Source organism: Staurois parvus, unplaced genomic scaffold (genome assembly GCF_062004578.1).
Source record: "Staurois parvus isolate SC_StPar_1 unplaced genomic scaffold, SC_StPar_1.0 ptg000562l, whole genome shotgun sequence".
In the NCBI taxonomy this organism is placed as follows: Eukaryota; Metazoa; Chordata; class Amphibia; order Anura; family Ranidae; genus Staurois; species Staurois parvus.
The window spans coordinates 13,101,591-13,121,618 of NW_028318358.1; the positions used below are offsets into that span (position 1 = coordinate 13,101,591).

A 20,028-nucleotide genomic window follows, 5' to 3' on the forward strand; every position below is an offset into this window, starting at 1 on the left:
CTTTATTATAATCTTGTAGGTAAAAGTATAAAGAGTTTACTACCACTTTAACTAAAGCCAAATCCCTGCTGAAAAGGATTAACCAACCTAAACTGATGCTTAAGCTCCTTTATGAAAGCAGTACTTGAGTGAACCCAAAACATGATTTTCTTTGGAAAAGTAAAGCATCTAATCCTTTTTTGTATTCATCTTGGCAGGATTTTTAATATAGCTTTATATTGATTGATTAATGGACCATTTTAACAAAACAGCAAAGAGATGGTAAATTTACATAAAGATATTCCCTGAGAAAGCCTTTATTTCTGTAAAGATTTTGTTCACATTCTCTTAATTTACTGTCCATGTGTTACAGTATCATAGCAAAAATACAAAGCACTGAAAAAACTGAAGAGCAAAATCAGCCAGTATATCCATCATTACTATTAAATGGAGACACTGTTTCCTATCTCACTTGGATCCAGATAGATATAGGGAAGATGCATAGTCTTGTTTCTCTCCTGGATGCATTTGGAGATCTCAGACAGTTGATACTGGAACTTCTTAATGAACTCTTGTGGGGTCTTCTCTGTAAAACGTTCATCAGGGTAATATCCTAGACGCCTCTGTAAAAAAGGAGACCTTGCTATGATTTTCTTTTAATTCATCTGTTCAGTATTAAATAATGACCACATGCTGTAGCAGACCCTGGAAATGCATTTGATTGTCAGGTTCTATTTGACATAGTTATACAGTTTTTAGGCCCAGGGCATATTTGTGTATTACTTCCCACTACTTCCAGGCACTCACCTTATCCATGGGCTCATTGCTGAGAACCCACACAGAATTTATGCCACCGGTTGTACTGCTTACATCCGGCAATGCCTCCAAAATAGTCTCCATTGTAGTGACACCTTTGGCGCTGGGTGGGGGGCTTTTCATGGTGGTGGGGCCATTAGGCATCCAGGAATAGAAGTCAAACTGCAGAGGAGGCAAACACAAATAAAAAAAACATAGGTTAGGATTCCACAACCTGTACACTAAACATGGGAGTTGCCATTGTTTATGAATGTTGCCTGACCCTTTGTTATTGGTGAATTGATCAAAACGTATTGAAGCCAATTATAAGAAGGATAGTGAGGAGTCCCTATCTGCACATATTCTAAGAAAGTGACTGAGGCTCCATGCACACTAGGAGCTTAAAAAAAAAACATTGGATAAAAAGCACTCAATCGCAGCATTTTTTGCCGGCGTGTTTCAGTTTTTGTGCCAGTGTTTATCTGTGAATAGCAGGTTAAGGAGCGGGTGGCTGCCTTATCCTTAACCGATGACTCACCAGCTGTCAGCGGTATTCCCCACTTACAGCTGAATGTCAACAAAAGAATGCCAGCATTAAAAAAAAAAAATTAATAACTGCACGTGGGGTCCCCCCCCATTTCATAGTAAGCCCTTTGGGTCTGGAACAGATTTTAAGGGTAAGGGGAACCCCATGCCAAAAAAGGTTTAAAAACGATGTGCGGTCCCCTGGGTTGTCGGGAAGAGGGTGTGTAATCACGCTGACGAGCCATCAGTTATTAAGGACGCAGAGTCTTGAAGGGTTGGATTTACTCAAGGCAAACTGAGTGCAACTGCACGTGCAAAGTGATAGTCTCCCCAGAGCTTAGTGAATGTGGTGAAGCGCTGCTGGTTTCCATCATCCAATTATGTGCAAGCAAAATGCAGTGAGGTTTGTTTTTTTTTCCATGTACCAGATTGGGTATTCTTAACCACTTACCTACCAGGCACTTGTACCCCCTTCGGTCCCAAGCCAATTTTCACCTTTCAGTGCTGTAGCACTTTGAATGACAATTGCGCAGTCATGCAACGCTATACCCATATTACATTTTTATAATTTTTCACACAAATAGAGCTCTTTTGGTGGTATTTACTCACCGCTGGGTGTTTATTAGATTTATTTAAATTTTGAAAAAAAAAGTCTTTCTATTATAAAATTTTGCAAACAGGTAATTTTTCTCCTTCACTGATGTGCATTGATGAGGCTGCACTGATAGGCAGCACTGATCATCAGGGCTCTGATCATCAGTGCCCTGATGATCAGTACCGATCCTTCCTCTAACAATTGCTGGTTCTCGGAAGTACTTTACTCATGCTGCGACAGTGTGAGGAAAGTGCAGCAGAAACCCGGCAACTGCATTTAAAAGTGATCTGCAGTGTCATTGGACACAGCTGATCACGTTGTAAAAGGCTGCTGTGATTGGCCTTTTACCACATCACGTGACCAGCTATGTCCGTAGGACACAGCGTTCACAGAGATTGCTGGGTGCGTGCCCCCGTGAGGGCACGTTCTGGGAGGACGTCATGACATCCTCCCAGAACTAGCTGGTCACGGTGAAGCCGTCATTTGGCTATATGCGGTCGGCAAATGGTTAACAAAGTAAAGCTTCACCACATTCACTAAGCTCTGGGGAACATGGATGCAAGTGCACTTGCAAAGTGCACCATTTGCCCCTAGTAAATGTGTTGAAACAAAGTGACAGCCAGGCAACTAACATTTCCAGAATTATTTTTTGGGTAAATGTTTTGGGTCAATGTCCCAAAGCAAATATGCATAAAGTGTCTGTGAAGGCTCTCCTTTACCCAGGTCATGGTATAGCTAGTAGCTGTTAGTCACATTCAACTGTAGCTTACCCAAGGAACTTTTCCAGTTAAGTTCTAATGAGTTTGAGGAAACATACACTAGAATTTATATCCATAATGCATTCCCTGTATTGGAGTTCTAACTCAGTCCAGTGCTGTACCTGTCAGCAGCAGTTCTGTCCTCTCTCCCTATTCTCACAGGCTTTGCGGAGGAAGCAGGAGGCCACTGTCAAATCCTATGTAGGGGGTGGGGCTATGTTGTCTATAGACGCAGGCAGTGCAGATCTGTATCGAGCCCACACAAGTGCATCCCCAGCAAGCGGCTTGCTATGGGGGCACTTCAAAGGGAGGAGGTAGGAGTGCTGGCAGGGGACATGAGAAGAGTACGTTTGAGGTAGACATGTGCACGCTGGAAAATTTGTTTCATTTACATTCATTAAGTGAAGATTTGTTTTTTGGGATTTGTTTATTTTTTTAGTTTTTGGATATTTTTTCTCTTCAACTTGATTCAAAATTTTGCAGTTTGAGTTTTCGCAATTTTGCTCAAAAAGAAATGAAAAAAAAAAAAAAAAGCGTGGGGTCCTCTTCAAAATCCCAAGACCCTTATCCAAGGATGCAGCCCAGCAGGCCAGGAAAGGAAGGGGAAAGGAAGGGGATGAGTGCCTCCCTCTGAACCAGGCCACATGCCCTCAAAATGGAAGAGTGCTTTGGGGAAGATGGTCTACCCCCCCTCCCCAGGCACCTTGTTTCCATGTTGATGAGGATAAGGGCCTCTTCCCCACAGCCCTGGTGGTTGTTGGGATGCAGGGGGGGTGAATTCTCAGAATCTGGATGCTCCCTTAACAAGTTGGCCCCCAGATCCCAGTCCCCCCCCCATATTTGAATGAGTATGAGGTACGTATTAACCCTACTCTAAGAAAGTGTGAAAAGTATATAAAAACATTTTTGACAAGTCCTTTATTAAAAAGAACACACAGTGGGACCCTTTCACATGCTCCGCAGTGGCCCCCATCCTGCATACAGGTCAACTTTCCCAAAAAGTTTTCAGGGACCCCTTTTTGTTTGCCAAGTGTCCTGTCAGCCATTGTAGGCAGAGCATGTATCTTAACTGGGGGTGGGGCATTTAAAATGGGTGTGGTTCTGTAACAGCCATATAACGTCATACCCCTTTGCATATCTTTACCCCCCCCCCCCCCAGATTGCCTCAGAACCCCTCAGCATGCCGCCTCCAAATGCTTGTAACTTGCTAAACTTATTGTGTAGGCAAATTAATTACCAACCCAGAATCACCGGTACTTAACCTCTTGCCGACCGCGCATAGCCGAATGACGGCTTCACCGCGGCCGGCCAGTTCTGAGTGGACGTCATATGACGTCCTCCCAGAACGCGCTCTCCTGCGCACCCCAGGGGGCGCGCACCCGGCGATCTCCATGATCGCTGTGTCCTACGGACACAGCTGATCACGTGATGTGGTGAAAGGCCGATCACACCGGCCTTTTACCACGTGATCAGCGGTGTCCAATGACACGCTGATCACAGGGAAATGCAAGTGCCGGTTCTCGGCTGCACTTTCCTCACGCTGTCAGATCGTGAGGAAAGTACTGCCGAGAACCGGCAGTTGTCAGAGCGGGGATCGGCACCGATGATCAGGGCACCGATGATCAGGGCACCGATGATCAGGGCACCGATGATCAGGGCACCGATGATCAGGGCACCGATGATCAGGGCACCGATGATCAGGGCCCAGCAGTGCCGCCCAGCAGTGCCCAGGGGTTGTGCCAGTCAGTGCCCAGAAGTGATGCCAGTCAGTGCCGTCTATCAGCACCCATCAGTGCCGCCTATCAGTGCTGCATATCAGTGCCGCCTATCCGTGCCACCTCATTAGTACTGCCTATCAGTGCCCTTTAGTGCTGCCTATCAGTGCCCATCAGTGCCACCTATCAGCGCCCATCAGTCCCGCCTCAACGCAAATCAGTGAAGGAGAAAAAATACCTGTTTGCAAAAAATTTTGAAAAAAAAAAAGTTTATTATTTTTTATAAAATTTTTCACTTTTTTTAATTTATAGCGCAAAAAGTAAAGCGCCCAGTGGCGATTAAATACCACCAAAAGAAAGCTCTATTTGTGAGAAAAAAATGATCAAAATTTCATATGGGTACAATGTTGCATGACCGCGCAATTGTCAAAGTGCGGCAGCGCTGAAAGCTGAAAATTGGCCTGGTAAGGAAGGGGGTATAAGTGCCTGGTAGGCAAGTGGTTAAGGAGAGTACCAGTACTATTATACTCACCTGAGCAGTATTGACAGCTGCATGCTGAGCAGAACATCTGAAGATCACCATTGTCAGGTATTTGATAACAGAATCTTTGGTTGCCAAGAAAGATGGGACTTCTGTCATAAAAGAGAACCACGTTTTAGTAGAAAGTGATTTCCTCTGCCAATTTAACATGTAATTGTTCTCGGAAGTCTATGGCACATTTTATATACATGTGCATGCATGATCTGACAAGCTTTCAATAGTTTCTACAGCATTTCCATTTAGAGGAAAATCCTATGCCTGCAAACAGTTGTTCCTGTTTAGGCAATGGCACAAGGAATAGTGAACACCAACATCTCAGGGGAAATAATAGCATTTATAATAAAGGTTTTCTAACTTGATTTGGTTAACCCTCCCAGAACAGTCACAAAGGAATGTCTGAAGATGCCCCACAGACTGCTGCATAACCCACTCAATTTCAGTAGACTGGTCAATACTGTCTATAGCAGACTTTCTCAATCAGGGTTCCTCTGAGGTTGCCAGGGGTTCCTTGAACAATGAGCAATTTCTGCTTCTCAGGTAAGCAACCACTGACAACAATGATTGTAAGAGGGGAATCTTTCCAATGAACACCAATGTGAGGATTATTCTTCCCATGACCATCACACTAATATACAGTACCATGAACTGTAGATATAATTGGCAGGGGTTCCTCTGTGCTAAAAAGGTTGAGAGACTGGTATATTGGAACCGTAATTCAGGAAGTCAGTCAGGCACACACTTTAAAGTGACTGTAGAGGTAATTTGTTTTAAAATAAACATGTTATACTTACCTGTTCTGTGCAATAGTTTTGCATGGAGCAGCCCTGATCCTCCTTTTCTTGGGTCCCCTGCTGGTGCTACTGGCCGCCACCCCCCCCCCCCCGTTGAATGCCACCCAGCAAGCCAGTTGCTATGGGGGCACTCATGCATGCTTGCTCACAAGCCCCTCTGTGTCCATAAGAGAGAGCATAGGTCAGCCCTGCCCCCTCACTAGCTGTGATTGGGAACAGAGGGAGCCAATGGCTCCTGCTGCTGTGTCTGAGCCAATGAGGAGAGAGACCTGGGAGAGCCACTGCTCTTGTGCCCATCGCTGGATTGAGATCGGGCTCAGGTGAGCATTAGGGGGGCTGGGGGAGAGCTGCATACTGAAGAATGCATGAAGGTAAAAACCTTCAACCTTTACAACCACTTTATTGCAATGTATACTTCCTTCCCTTTTGATTGCCCCAATCTTCATTTACCCATGGAAGCAAGGAGAGAAGGCCAGAGAAGGTAGCTCACATGATCCCAACAACTGAACATATTGATTGTTGCTTTTTGCTCCCAAGAGCAGTATGCAGTGGCAGGAGAGGCAAGGAGACATTTAGATGACAATTTAGCGTGTGCAATGGCAAAATGTGAATAGTCAAGCTGCCCATAGATGGAGTGAAATTTGGCTGGTTCAGTAGGGACCGACTGAATTTTGATCCATCTATGGCACACTTAACAGCAGTTGATGTAACGATCAACTTCTGTCAGAGGAATGCTGGAAATTTTTAATTTGATCAGTGCTGTTCAGTGTATTCTGACAAGGGAGAAGTCTACGCTGTCAGATTACAATAGCACAGAGTGGAGGATGCAGACATCCACCTTACTTCTGTGGAAGGGGGAATCCATTCTTTTTTTCCCCCCTAGAACAGCCTGCTGGCTGATCAAAACATGACCCATCTATGAGTAGCCTTAGAACCTCTGCCAAGGTTTTATTGCTGTGTCCCTGCTAAAAAGATTCTCCCTTTTTGTTTGTCCTGGTGATCATTGTTACTGAGACAGAAAGTGAGAGTATATCCAAAATTGTCACAAGAACAAGAGGTGAGGGTAAGTTTCAGTGAACACGACTGTATGAAGGGGGTGCTCTTCTCTTTAGGGACAGAAAGAAAAATCTCAGATGGATACGGAGGCAAAAAAAAAAAAAAAAAAAAAAAAAAAAAAAAAAAAAAAAACACAACACAAACACTTGTCAGGGTGTTTTAATCCTTGCTTAATCCAAAACCAAAAAAAGTTTTGGCACTACTCACCCCAGTTATCCTCTTGATCTGTAGGAAGAAACTGTCGTTCCTGTGAGTTCTCAATGTGTTCCAGACCACTTGCTTTGTGTTTATGTAGCACAACCCTCTTTGGATGAAGCTTGCGTGGAAAATGCTGAATGACTGGCTGTGCAAAACTATAGAGCGACCCAAATTCATCAGCAATCCCAGAGACAGAAATCAGTCCTTGAGCATTTATTTCGTTATTTTACTGATGGGATTGGAACTTGGCTAGGGTAAGGGGGGGTATAGGATGCCCAAGGGAACCCATATCTGAGGACAACTTCCTGAACTATTAACAAACTTCTCGCCTCTGATGCAGCCTCTGTTGTGCTAGCCAGCAGCACCTAGTTGTACCACCCCAGACCCTAGATTAACTCCTCTTCACCCAGCAATCAGGAGACTCTTCCTGAGCAGGGGACCTGGCTCCTGTTACTTTAAAAATGAGGTACAGTCACTAGTAGGGGCTAATCTGGTTTCCCACCATAGCGCTGGTGGGAAATCCTCCTCTCCAGCTCCAGGCAGGTCCCATTTCACTAGGCTTCCTGGCAGCCTTCCTCCTTCAGCCTCACCCCTCTCCCTCCACCTGACTCCTGCTACTAAGCAGGCAGTTACACTTTTAAGGGAGTCCAGCCAATCCCCAATAGAAGGCATGGCAAGGGGCTCGAAGTCCCTCGAGTGCAGCCAGCCACTCCTCAGATCCACCACTGCCTTCAGGACCCTCCTCCAAAAGCCTCAGAGCAGTGGGAAATTCCAGAGGGGCTAGCCTGCAGAGTCTCTCAGCCCTGATGACAATTTGACCCCTCTGGTTATCAAAACTGAGCTGCTAACCAGCTCCTGACTAACCATTAGGGTCTAGCTTCCTCTAGCTGCACGAAGAGGGTGCTACATTTACATTAAATAATAAAAAGGCTGGAAGGCTGCTAAGACACAGCTGGGAGGGGGAACAAGGGGTGAAGCTGTTGACGAGTCACTCTTTTAAAGGGGTAGCAGAGTGAACTGAGCTGCTAAAAGAACCATTTGATCAACTGCAGTACCGTACTTCTGCTTTCTGCTGTGAAATTTGAAGATGAACGGTTGCACAGTGCGTGCAGCTAAACCTAAGTTTTAAAGTCCATTTGCCGCTTGTTATCAATATATAAATACCTGAGTAGGCTGGTCACAGGTTCAATTAAACATCAGTTTACATGCATTTGCCACAAATCAATATGACTAACATTACATGGTGCTGTGCAATATCTTTATGTTGTATATGGAAGCAAACATGTCCTAAAGTATGAAACAAAACCTTTGTTTTAGATAGAATGGAGAGGGATTAGAATAATTGTCAGATGTGCTTTTTTTTACTCTGTTAAGGAGATTTGCCCTCTCTATATTTTGTTAGCAGGAGTGAAAGAAACCCACATTTTGTGTTATCACCAGAACAGTAATAGAGGGGAAAGTTTCCAATGAAGACAAGTTCTGATGACATCCCGGGTTTCCCTCACTCTGAATTTCCCCTCACTTCCTGTTTTGGCTATGGGACAGGAAATGAGAAATCTACCCAATAGTTATATCCTTACTCTAAACAAGATGTGGGAAAAAAAAAAAAAAAAAGAAGAAGAAAAACACAAGTAAAAAAACTTGTCTTTAGTTTACTTGAACCTGCTTTAATGTGAGTATTACAACATTGAATGTTTAAAGCCTCATTTATTTATTTATTTTTTTCTTAGTGTCAAAAATTCTAAAACATTGTTGTGTGTTAATGTTCCACCTGCTCCACTTCTCTTCACCAGCAGCCACAGTATGTGCTACATTGCAAGAGGTAAACAAGAAAACAGCCTATCAATTTAAAATAATGAAAATAGTGTAAGTGAGGGACAATTCACTATATGAACATTCCCCAGTACTCTAGCATTTGAGGTAGCAAAAGAGGCCCAGTTTAAACCACAATCACAGAGGTACCTGAATGGGTGTGTATACCGGATTTTTATAAGGACACAACATAGAAATCATGTTAAGAAAACATTTTTGAATTAGGTGTCTTTTCGTTTTCAGCACTGACTTATGCTAGGTTTACACTTGTGCATTTTCCAGTGCATTTCCCGGTTTGCAAAAACACACAAGTCCATTTAACATTATTTCCTATGGTTCACATTCACATCTGTGTGATTTAGCCAGTGTGTTTTTGGAAGGGTCAGGGACTTTCCCTGCAACAGTTTGTTTTTGGTTGAATAGAACAGCATCAAAAAAACACAGGTATTGCAAAAACAAACTTCCCCAAAAACATAAATGCATCAAAAACGTGTATTCAGAAACGCACTGCAAAACATGCCAGAAAAATGAATAAAGCGCAACACGCATAGGTGTGAACCAAGGGTAAAGAACACCAGAGTGGAGATGTACCTGAAGACTTATTATTCAGGAATCCTTCCATGAAGATCTCAGCTACCCAGGCCTGAAGTTCAGGGTCTTCCTTGACCATCACATCACTTGTATAATAGTAATTAATGATGTTGGACACAAAGCTAAAAAAAAAAAAAAAAGTTTACTATATCATGTTTAAACAGATGAATGCAGAATTGTATTCTTTAAAAAAAGCACCACTTTTTTTATTACACGCAGTGCAAGTACCTGATTATGAGCTAGTTGCAGCCCTTAAATGTCATTGTACAGCAGAGCTTAGACTGAGGTTAGGAGAGGCAGCATAAGGAGCCAGTTATTTGTACCACAAGGCTCATGCGTTATAGAACATACTAATAGTAAAGATAATGACAGAAAGAGGAGTGCAAAGTGACAGGTGAGCTCATCAGTCTGCTGCTTTTCTGTTCAACGTCCAGTCATAATCTGGGACAAGACTTAACTGAAGCAAAAAAGTCCGTTTTCTGTCCTGCCAGACAGGACTGCAGTGGGACAAAGCTATGTAAACTTCAGGACTGGATGGACAAAAATACAGTGCCATTTAACCACTTCATGTTCAGACACTTACACCCTTCCTGTCCAGGCCAATTTTCAGCTTTCAGCACTGTCACACTTTGAATGACAATTGCGCAGTCATGCAACACTGTACCCATATGAATTTTTTGCATTGTTTTGAGACAGATACTTTATTTTGGTGGCATTTATTCACCACTGGGATTTTTTATTTTAACATTTTGCAAATAAATCATTTCTTCATAACTCTTGGCCAAAATGTATTCAGTTATCTTTAGTCAAAAAAAATAAATAATTAGTTTAAAGTTTTTGAAAAATTATACGTTTGTGTTAAATTTTTTTTATATTTGTTTTTTTTAACATACTGTCACCCTAGCACTGCTTGCTTTTACACCCATAAAGGCTGTAAAAGCAATAATTTCTTGCAACCATTGAGCAATACTGTGTGAGCTGTGATTGGTCACAGCTTGTCACATGGTACAAGGCTGTTGTGAATAGCCTTGTACCATGTGATCTCTGATCATTCACAGATTTCACACGAAGTAAGCAATGTCAGAAGTGACATCTTGCTTACTCCTATTCATGTGATCACTGGCCAGTCAGTGATCACTTGATTGGGACCTCACACAGAGGTCCCATACAGCGATAGGTGTTCCCAGGGAGCACGCACAGTCCAAAATGGCGGGTGCTGTTTATGAACGGCAACCTGCCCCTGTACTGCCACCGTCCGGCCTTTTATATACATGGGCCGGACGGGAAGTGGTTAAAACCGCTCCCATATAAGCATTTCATTTATGTATTTAGCGGTTTACCTAAAGTTTCGCTTAGACACCCCCATGTTTATTTTGTCTCTCTGAATATGGAAGATCTTTACCTTTCCACAGCTTCCCAGATCTTCATGCCATCATCCCTGTACAGGTAATTTGGAACGTGCTCCATTGCTCTGCCATTTATATCATCAGGGAGACAAAGGCTGCTATAGGTCACCTCAGCCATTACTTTCTTCAGAATTACAGGGACTCCTCCATTCCCAGTCACAGAGGCCTTGAAAGAGAATGCAGAAAACCAAATACATGTAAAAATATTGCCAAGTAAACGAGAAGTATGGTCAAAGTTCTTTTGGCCATAATTCTCTTCTAGGTCAAAGGAGTGCACTAAGGTCTGCCAACTGACATCACGGAGCCTGTCCAGGCTTTGCAGCAATTCCGACAATGTTGGGATCCCTCAGATGCCAACCTCTGAGCGCACTGCTGAGAGCCTGAGCCAGCCGTTCCCAACCCCTGCACAGTCTGGCACTTCTGTGAGCGCTGGAGGGGCAGAACAGAAAGCCAGTGACCGACAGTCATTGGAGACTGGAGACCGATCAGTGAATACACATACAGTACCACAAAACCCCATTGAAATAATGTTTAGCAACGAGTGCTATATCAGAGAAAAACAGGCACAAGCCAGATAGCAAAAGTAACTCAATAACTCGGTAATCAGGCAAGCATAAAATGGTTTGAACATAGTATTGACAGTAACTGGCATGTAAGATTATAAATGTACAATATGAGGCATAGTTTGGAATTTGACGTCCAGATCAGCATAAACAATAATACCACCTGAAGTGCAACAGTGAGCAGAAAGATCCGATCTATAAACTGCTAAGGCTATACTGTCAAGGTGCACTGATGGTGGCTATGCTAATGTAGCACTATTCCCCTTAGGGGCTGCTGAAGATCTGGGTACTCCATAGTCTTGCACGGCCAGGCAACAAGCATGTTCCACAGATTTGCATTCAAGATACAGTAAAACAGTCCTTGAGCTGGTTTTGGTTTTTTTGGGATTTTATTAAGGGGTTAATAACTTGGATGCCCAAGGGAACTGAAAACCGAGGATAAACTCCTTGGCACTATATAAATCCTGTATAATACTAATAATATAGTTGCTAACAGTTTGTGCAGCGCTTTACAATATAAGGGGGACAGTACAATTACAATACATTTCAGTACAGAAGGCATATGAGGGCCCTGCTTGGGGAGCTTACAATCTAAAAGGAAGGGAGGTGATACAAAAAGGTGATAGCTGCGGGGGACGATCTGGTGGAGGTGATTCATGTACAGTTCTTAGGTGGAGGTAGGGTAGGCTTCCCTGAAGTGAGTTTTCAAAGATCGCCTAAAGGCAGACAGGGTGTGGGCTGACCGGACATACTGTGGTAGGGAGTATCAGAGGATGGGAGAGGCTCTGGAGAAGTCCTGGAGGCGAGCATGGGAGGAGGTGATAAGGGAGCTAGAGAGGAAGTTATATTGGGAGAGCGGAGTGGGTGATATCTGCAGATGAGGTTGGCGATGTAGCTAGGGGCAGTGTTGTGGATGACTTTGTAAGCTATGGCTAGTATTTTGAATTTTATACGCTGGGTTAGTGGAAGCTAGTGAGGGGATTGGCAGAGAGGCAGCAGTCCCTGATCTGTTGGTAAGGTGTACGAGTCTAGCAGCAGCATCATAATAGACTGAAGGGGGGATAGCTTGTGTAACGGTAGACCAGTGAGGAGGGAGTTGCAGTAATCAAGGTGGGATAAAACCAAGGCGTGGATAAGTTGTTTTGTGGTGTCATTGGTCAGAAAGGGGCAGATTTTGAAAATGTTGGAGGTTGATGCGGCAGGATTTAGCCAGTGATTGGATGTGGGGCCCAAAGGAGAGGTCAGAGTCTAGGATTACGCCTAGCACCCTGGCATGAGGGGGAAGGACCAATGGTTGTGATGTTGAGCTTAATGGTTAAGTCATGAGTGGGGGATCGGGGGGGGAGGAAATATTACAAGCTCGGTTTTGGAAAGATTGAGTTTAAGGTAGTGGTGTGACATCCATGCTATGTCGCTTGGTAGATTTGTGCTACGCAAGGACAGAGGGGGTGAGCTGGGGAGTGGAGAGATAGATCTGGGTGTCATCAGCATAGAGGTGGTATTGGAAGCCATGGGAGGTTATCAGTTGGCCCAGGAAGGAGGTGTAGAGAGAAAAGGAGAGGCCCAAGGACAGAACCTACCATTAAGGGTAGACAAGAGTTGACGAGGATAGGATGAGAGGGTCTTGATGAGAGAGTGTTGTAGTAAGTTTGCTTAGCAGCATGGGGGCTGGAGTTGTATTTGAGAAGAGCGGATTTGTAGAGGATAAAGTCTTTCAGGGATTTAGTTTTATGCCATGCTCGCTCAAGAGTGCGGCTGTCTCTTGAGACTTCTGGTGTCATGCGTTTGCCAAGGTTGTGACAGACAAGGCCTGGTTCTACTTGGAGAGTGGAGCAAGAGCATCCAGAGAGGATGATCGATAGTTGTAGGCAGATGTGGCCAGTTCTGGGTGTGCAATTTTATCATAGAAGGGCTCAATAGCAGAGTGAAGGTCAGGGCTGAGGTGGTGGAGGTTTCTACAGGTAACTGTTTGCTGGTTAGAGGCATGGGAGGTAGGAGGCAGGGAGAGTGAAGCTGATAAAGTTGTAATCAGAGAGGAAAGGGGATTTAGAGGTTACAGGGAGTGCATAGGTGGGAGAACACCAGGTCGAGGGTGTTGCCATTGGAGTGGGTGGTGGATTGCGTCCATTGTTTTAGGTTAAAAGTAGAAGTTAGGTTGAGTAGTTGAGAGGTGGCAGAGGTGTGAACATTGACTGGGATGGTAAAGTCACTGAGGATGATGGCAGGCACCTCAGAGGAGAGAAAGTACAGTAGCCATGCTGAAGTGTCATCAAGTAAGCCTGAAACTGGGCCCAGGGGTTGGTTGATGACTGCGATCCTCAGACAAAAACAGGAGAAAAGAGACAATATAGTGCACTTCAAAAAGAGCAGAGGGACAGAGACAGAGGGGCAGGAAGAATCTGGAACGTACTTTGTGGGGAAAGAAGAAGTCTGGACTCACTTGCCCAGAGCCAGTGGATGAAAAGGGGGTGGAGTCAGAGGCCACCATGGGAGAGTGAGAGGAGACAGTCGGAATCCTGGAGCCAGGTGTCAGTGATAGCAAGTGGGTTGAAAGCGTGGGAGAGGAAGAGGTCATTGATAGTAGAAAGTTTGTTAGAGGCTGAGAGGGCATTCCAGAGGGCACAAAAGATGGAGGGGCCAGCACGTGGAAGCAGGGAAATTGAGATGAGTGAGGGTTGCGGCCGCGGCCAGACAGGGAAGGCTGCTGCTTCTGTGGGTTGGAGTTTGATGGTGCAGGGCCAGGGTTTGGGGCGATGTCCCTGGAAGTTAGTAGTAATAGGAGGGTGAGGGAGGTGGGTGGGAGGGGGATTTATATGAGGGCAAATGCCACAGTGATTTTGTAGTGGTGATATTGTGTGGCCCAAGAAAGCAGGAGATAAGCGCAATGATATTGAGAGAGCAGAAGTGAGGGTGAAATGTACAGGTTGTGGGGTGGGGAGGGGTAAAAAAAAAAAAAAAAAAAAGCTTGAGAAGAGAGGGCATTATAGCAACAAAGTTAGCAAGAGCATGCTGGAGAGAGGAGATATAACAAAGGAAGGCTGATGGAAAGAGGGAAGAGGGAAGAGCACTTGCAGACTACTTTGGGTGGAGCACGAATGTTTGTACTTGCCTTAGTCAAAGTGCTGTGTTTAAAGTGCCATGCACTTAGCGCCGTAGTGACACTTTGCGCAGGGAATGCCAGCCTGTTCCCTCACAAGCTGTCCCAAGGACTGACTAAATACAAATCCTTAGAAGGGTTTCATTGAGAACTCTCCAGGCTTTCCCAGTGTACCACCCCAAACCCCAGATCTTCTCTATACAGCTGTCTGGAGGAATTCCTGGCAAGAGGATCCAGTGCCTGGCACTTTAAGATGAAACAGTCCTGGGTAAGGAGCGAATCAGGTTTTCCACCAGCATGCTTTTTCCCCCTTAACTGGCCCAGGGGGTGTAGGATTACTCAGTCTCTTTCCTGTGAGCTGGTGTAGGCAAGTAGCTGCCTTCTGCTGGGCTGGCTCCTTTCCTGGCTCCACAGGTGGTACTCACTCTGGGGGCCAGTGAGGCTGAGCAATCCTCCTGTCCAAGTTCCAGTCTGTAGGTAGGCCCATTCCCCCTGGTTCCCCTTTCTAGGCTCCTGCATCTCAGCCTTCCTCACATCTTTCACCCGAACTCTCCTGGCCTCTGAGCAGGCTCAGTCATACTTATGGGCCAATAGTATTATAAAGTGAAAAAAATGCTGCACTACATGAAAAAAAATTGCACACTATATATCAAAAGCAAGTGAAAAAAAATCTATATCTATCTAGGAATAAAAACAAAAGGAATTAAAAATAGTATGAAATCGACCAAAACGCAAGTCCAATCAATAGTGTTCTTCTGTGAATCCTCCATTTGGATAATGAAAAGTATGTGCAGCTGTTACAAATTCCCATGCAAGAACCATCCTCCACCATAGATCTGCTCACCTCATGCAGTGTGACCTCGCATTCTACAATGTTATTGTCTAACTGCATTTTGGTCCCATTTGGACTCCGATCAGCTTGCTGAATGAGGACTCCAAAGTATGCTCCCTCCTGATAAACCTCTTGGTGTCAGCCGTATTCCTCATTAAAAATGTATGCATCAATTAAACATAAGAAATGCACTCACGTTCAGTAGGTGTATATACTATAACCGCTGTCACGATGAATGGGAACATCGTGACGTCATCCATGGGGATGTTTCCATTTATCGGGACAGCGGTTATAGTACTCTGGAAACGGCTCTAGGAACAGCATTATAGCAGGCAATTGCATTTACTTAGTGGGCCCATGCTTTGCCTTGCATTACATTACATATGGTGTCAGTTTTGAGCCTGTACAGGATTCTGCTGCTGAGATACTGCCATCTTGTGCCTAATCAGTACATCACTGGATGTTCATCATACCTGGTGCATTATATACATAGAAAAGTGCCTACTACATGTAACTATTTTATTGTATTTTTGCCCAGGTTACCTATTGTGGTGTCATGTATGACTTCCTCTGCAGGTATTTCATATCCTGTGTTCTGGTGTATATACACCATATTGCCAAACGTATTTGGGCACCCCTCCAAATTATTGGATTCAGGTGTTCCAATAACCTCCATGACCACAGGTGTATACAATCAAGCACCTAGGCATGCAGACTGCTTCTGCAAACATTTGTGAAAGAATGGGTCGCTTTTAGGAGCACAGTGTATTCAAGAGTGGTACCATGATGGGTTGCCGCCTGTGTAATAAGCCCATCCGTGAAATTTCCTTGCTACTAAATATTTCACGGTCAACTTTTATAGTGCTATTATAACAAAGTGGAAGCAACTGGTAACAACAGCAACTCGGCCACGAAGTGATAGGCCATGTAAAAATGACAGAGCGGGGTTGCCAACTGTCTGCAGAGTCAATAGCTAAAGACCTCCAAACTTCATATGGCCTTCAGATTAGCACAACAGAGCTTCATGGAAGGGGTTTCCATGGCCGAGCAGCTGCATCCAAGCCTTACATCACCAAGAGCAATGCAAAGCGTTGTATGCTGTGGTGTAAAGCACGCCACCACTGGACTATAGAGCAGTGGAGAAGTTCTCTGGAGTGATGAATCACCTCTGTCTGGCAATCCGATGGACGTGTCTTTGGTTTAGCCATTGCCAGGAGAACGGTACTTGCCTGACTGCATTGTGCCAAGTGTAAAGTTTGGTGGAGGGGGACTATGGTGTGGGCTTATCAGGGGTTGGGCTTTACCTCTTAGTTCCAGTGAAGGGAACTCCAAAGGCATCAGCATACCAAGACATTTTGGACAATTTCATGCTCCCAGCTTTGTGGGAACAGTTTGGGGATGGCCCCTTCCTGTTCATAAACAAGTTGTCTGTACATGTACGGGGGTTAGACAAAAATATTGACAAACTACATAATTTGCAGGTGTCAGTGATTACATGCTTCGTGTTGAAAGCAAAAGTGTTGTAACATTTCTCTTCTGCTGTGTGATGAGACACCTAGCTAACAGGTGGGAAGCCGAACGTTCGTCATTCACTGCGTGCGCTGCTAGTAATACAGATGTCAGAGCTTACTGAGCTTCAAAGAGGGAAAATTGTTGGTGCCCACTTATCTGGTGCCTCTGACTGAAGATGCCAATTTGCCGTATCACAAGGTACAGTATCAAAGGTTATGACGGCATATACAGTTTCTGGGAAACATCTGATAAGCATAAGCGCAGTCGACATAGTAAACTGACCGAAAGACAGAGGACATTGCACAGGAGTGTGACCTGGAATAAAAAAAAAAAAAAAAAAAAAAAAAAACTGCTGCAAGAGTGACTGCAGAGCTTAACCTCAGTCTCCACAATACTGAGATGCTTATAAGACTGTTTTCCCGGAGGTATTGGTTAAAGTATTATGTGGAGGACACAAGTAGTTAGAGACTGGTGAAACCAATCTGAAAAGAAGGTGTAAAAATAATGTCAGTCGATAGGACGGTTGCTTATGGGGTGTTGGAAAACAGGAAGCGATGTGAAACTTGGGAAGGTCGTGTGGAGTAACTGCTTGCCTGTACGTGGTCCCTCCTTAGACACTGTCCTAGCACACTGGGAAAAAAAAGTTCCTGATGGCAATATTGAGCTGTGTAATTCATTGTGGAATGTTGATATTAATGGTAAACAGAATAATGCTTTGCTAAATTCTGTAAAGGGACTCTCTATATTTATGCTACCAACCTCAGCATTCTTTCATCAGATACAGGGGAAGTAAAAAGTATCCCCAGAACCCCAAAAAGGTAGAAGAATCAGTGGGACCCTGTTAAAGGTTCAAAAGTACATGTGGATGTACACCCAGAAAAAAAAATGTTGATAGAGTTCCCCTTTACAGAAGAAAAGAAGTAAAGTCAGACAGGTTTAGCTCCCTGTAAGTGATAGCGGACACAGACATGCCAAAAAGGAGGAATTGGTGTGTTTACCCCTCTGGTGTGAAACAAGAGAGGGGAATATGTGGCAGTGAGGTCCTGCCATGGTGTAAAAAGACAGTCTGGGCCAGGTGGGAGAGGGATATGGGGAGGCAATGGAAAGGGGGGGGGGGGGGAAGGGTGGTGGGATGAGAGGGGAATGGGTAGGTATTTTTAGTCTCTGCGATATAGTGGGAGATAATATAGCCTGGAGAAGTTTTAGAGAACGAAGGAGAAGACATGAACAAGAAAGGAGGAGAGAGGGGACGGAGAAGGATAGGAGAATAAGGGAAGAATGGAAGAGATACATTTCGTAACTTATGTTAATGGATTAAATAGCCCTGAGAAGAGATTTGGGATATTTAAAGAGATCCAGTATATATTGTCTTTAGTGGTTTTCTTACAGGATACACATTTGGGGAGAGAAACAAATGAAATTAAATTCTAGATATTATCCATTGTGGTTCTATGCAGATTCCACAATTACAAGAGCTAAGGGAGTGGCAATAGGTTTTGTGAAAAGTATAAGGTTTAAGTTGGACAGATTAGTAGATCCTGAAGGGAGATCTGTTTTTGAAGGGAAAACTACAACAAAGTTTGTACACTAGCAAATATTTATTGTCCAAATAAGAAACCGGAGATACTTAATACTCTGCCTTTTTTGAAATCCATTAATTTTTTCAGTTTAATTGTGGCAGGAGATTTTAATCTCTGTATGGACCCTCAGATATGACGTCTCCTGTGCAGAGGGAGGAGAGTAGGTCTCCGAGATCCTTGAATAAAATGATATTTCAAATGTCAACTTGTAGATATATGGAGAATTAAGTATATGAAGGATAGACTATACGTTTTACTCCCATGCACACGAGATTTATTCAAGATTGGATTATATATTGCTGGAACATCAACTTATTGAGGCTTTAGTTAAAGTAAAAATAGAAGTGATGTTAATATCAGACCATGCTCCCGTCACAATGCAATTATGGGGAAAGGAGTTGAATGGGGGAAAGTATGGAGGTTAAATGAAACACCTCCAGGATCAAGAGACGAATCAAAGAATTAAAAAAATTGCTCTTTTTTTTTTTTTTTTTTTTAAGAAAATGATACAGGGGATGAGTCTGTAGCAATGGTATGGGAGGCTCATAAGGCCTATATTAGAGGAATCCTAATCTCGATTGGAGCAAGAGGGAAAGAAGAGAAAAAAATGAATGCACTCCTCAGGGAACTCTGAAAAAAATGAATCCAACAAAAACAGAATTAAAATCTAAACCTTCCAAATAGAGAGAAAAATAGGATACAAGAGGAATTTCCCTTTGTTTGGAGAGAATAAAATTCAAATATCTAGGAATAAAATTAACTGTTTCCTCCAAGAACTTATGATTAAACTATATCCCATTGTTAAATGAGATCAAGGATGAACTAAGGAAATTAGGTGGGGGAACCCCGTCGTGGATTGGTCGTATAAATTTGATAAAAATGGTGATTGTTCCAAATATTTTATAAATTTCAAATACCAATTAAACTACCAGAAATACAGAACAATTAAAAAAATGGATATTTGGAGGAATAAAAATCCAAGAATAAACCATGAAATTTTATGTAGAAAAAAAGAGAAAGGTGGACTGGGAGTACCAGATTTGAAAAGATACTATAACTCAGTAATAATGGCGAGAATTTATGACTGGACATAATGGAAAAGGGAAATGCTGGGTTAAAATAGAAAATATACCAAGTAATACCAAATTAAGTAGAAGTGTATGGTTACCTTTGTAGCAATTGTGCATACAGAGATCAGACGCGGTCACCCATCTTGCTAAGGATCCTCCATCTTTTATCTCTCCTCCAAATCCCCCCTCCCTCTCTGTTGAGAGACACGTGGTCCCTGGATGCTGAGTTCAAAAAGGCATCAAGGCCCAGCGGGAGAGCTCATGGTTATAAACCCCAATTAGCCTGGCCCCCGTATGTCTGCTAACTCTTACTGGAAAAGGATTGTAAAGCCAGTCAAGTCCTTCACTGAGCTTCAAAGATATTCCAGATAAACCGTAAACCAGATATCATTCAAAATCCATTTTCCCCCTATGATTTCACATCTTGGAATATGAAAGACTTGCATAAGAACCAGGCATATATTCAGACCGGTCACTTTAATACAAGTCGTCTGATATATTACACCCCCTAGCTGACATCTACAGGAGAGCAGAAAATGATATCTACTTAACAGTCCCAGCAGGTATGTCATATTTCATAGCTAGACGTTTAGCAGATTAATCTACTCGTGG

General features: G+C 43.6%; 1 protein-coding gene across 1 annotated transcript in view; it reads right to left on the minus strand.

Moving 5' to 3' along the window:
* Positions 1–202: 202 nt before the first annotated feature.
* The window catches only part of LOC149450859 (hydroperoxide isomerase ALOXE3-like), a 56,306-nt gene continuing 36,480 nt past the window's right edge, over positions 203–20,028 (minus strand). Inside the window, exons 10-14 of the mRNA XM_089691359.1 lie at positions 10,759–10,928; positions 9,357–9,478; positions 4,900–5,000; positions 787–957; positions 203–602 (exon numbers count right to left, since the gene is read on the minus strand). Coding sequence (XP_089547485.1) covers positions 423–602; positions 787–957; positions 4,900–5,000; positions 9,357–9,478; positions 10,759–10,928 — 744 coding nt within the window. The 3' untranslated portion in view covers positions 203–422. The remainder of the gene's footprint in view (positions 603–786; positions 958–4,899; positions 5,001–9,356; positions 9,479–10,758; positions 10,929–20,028) is intronic.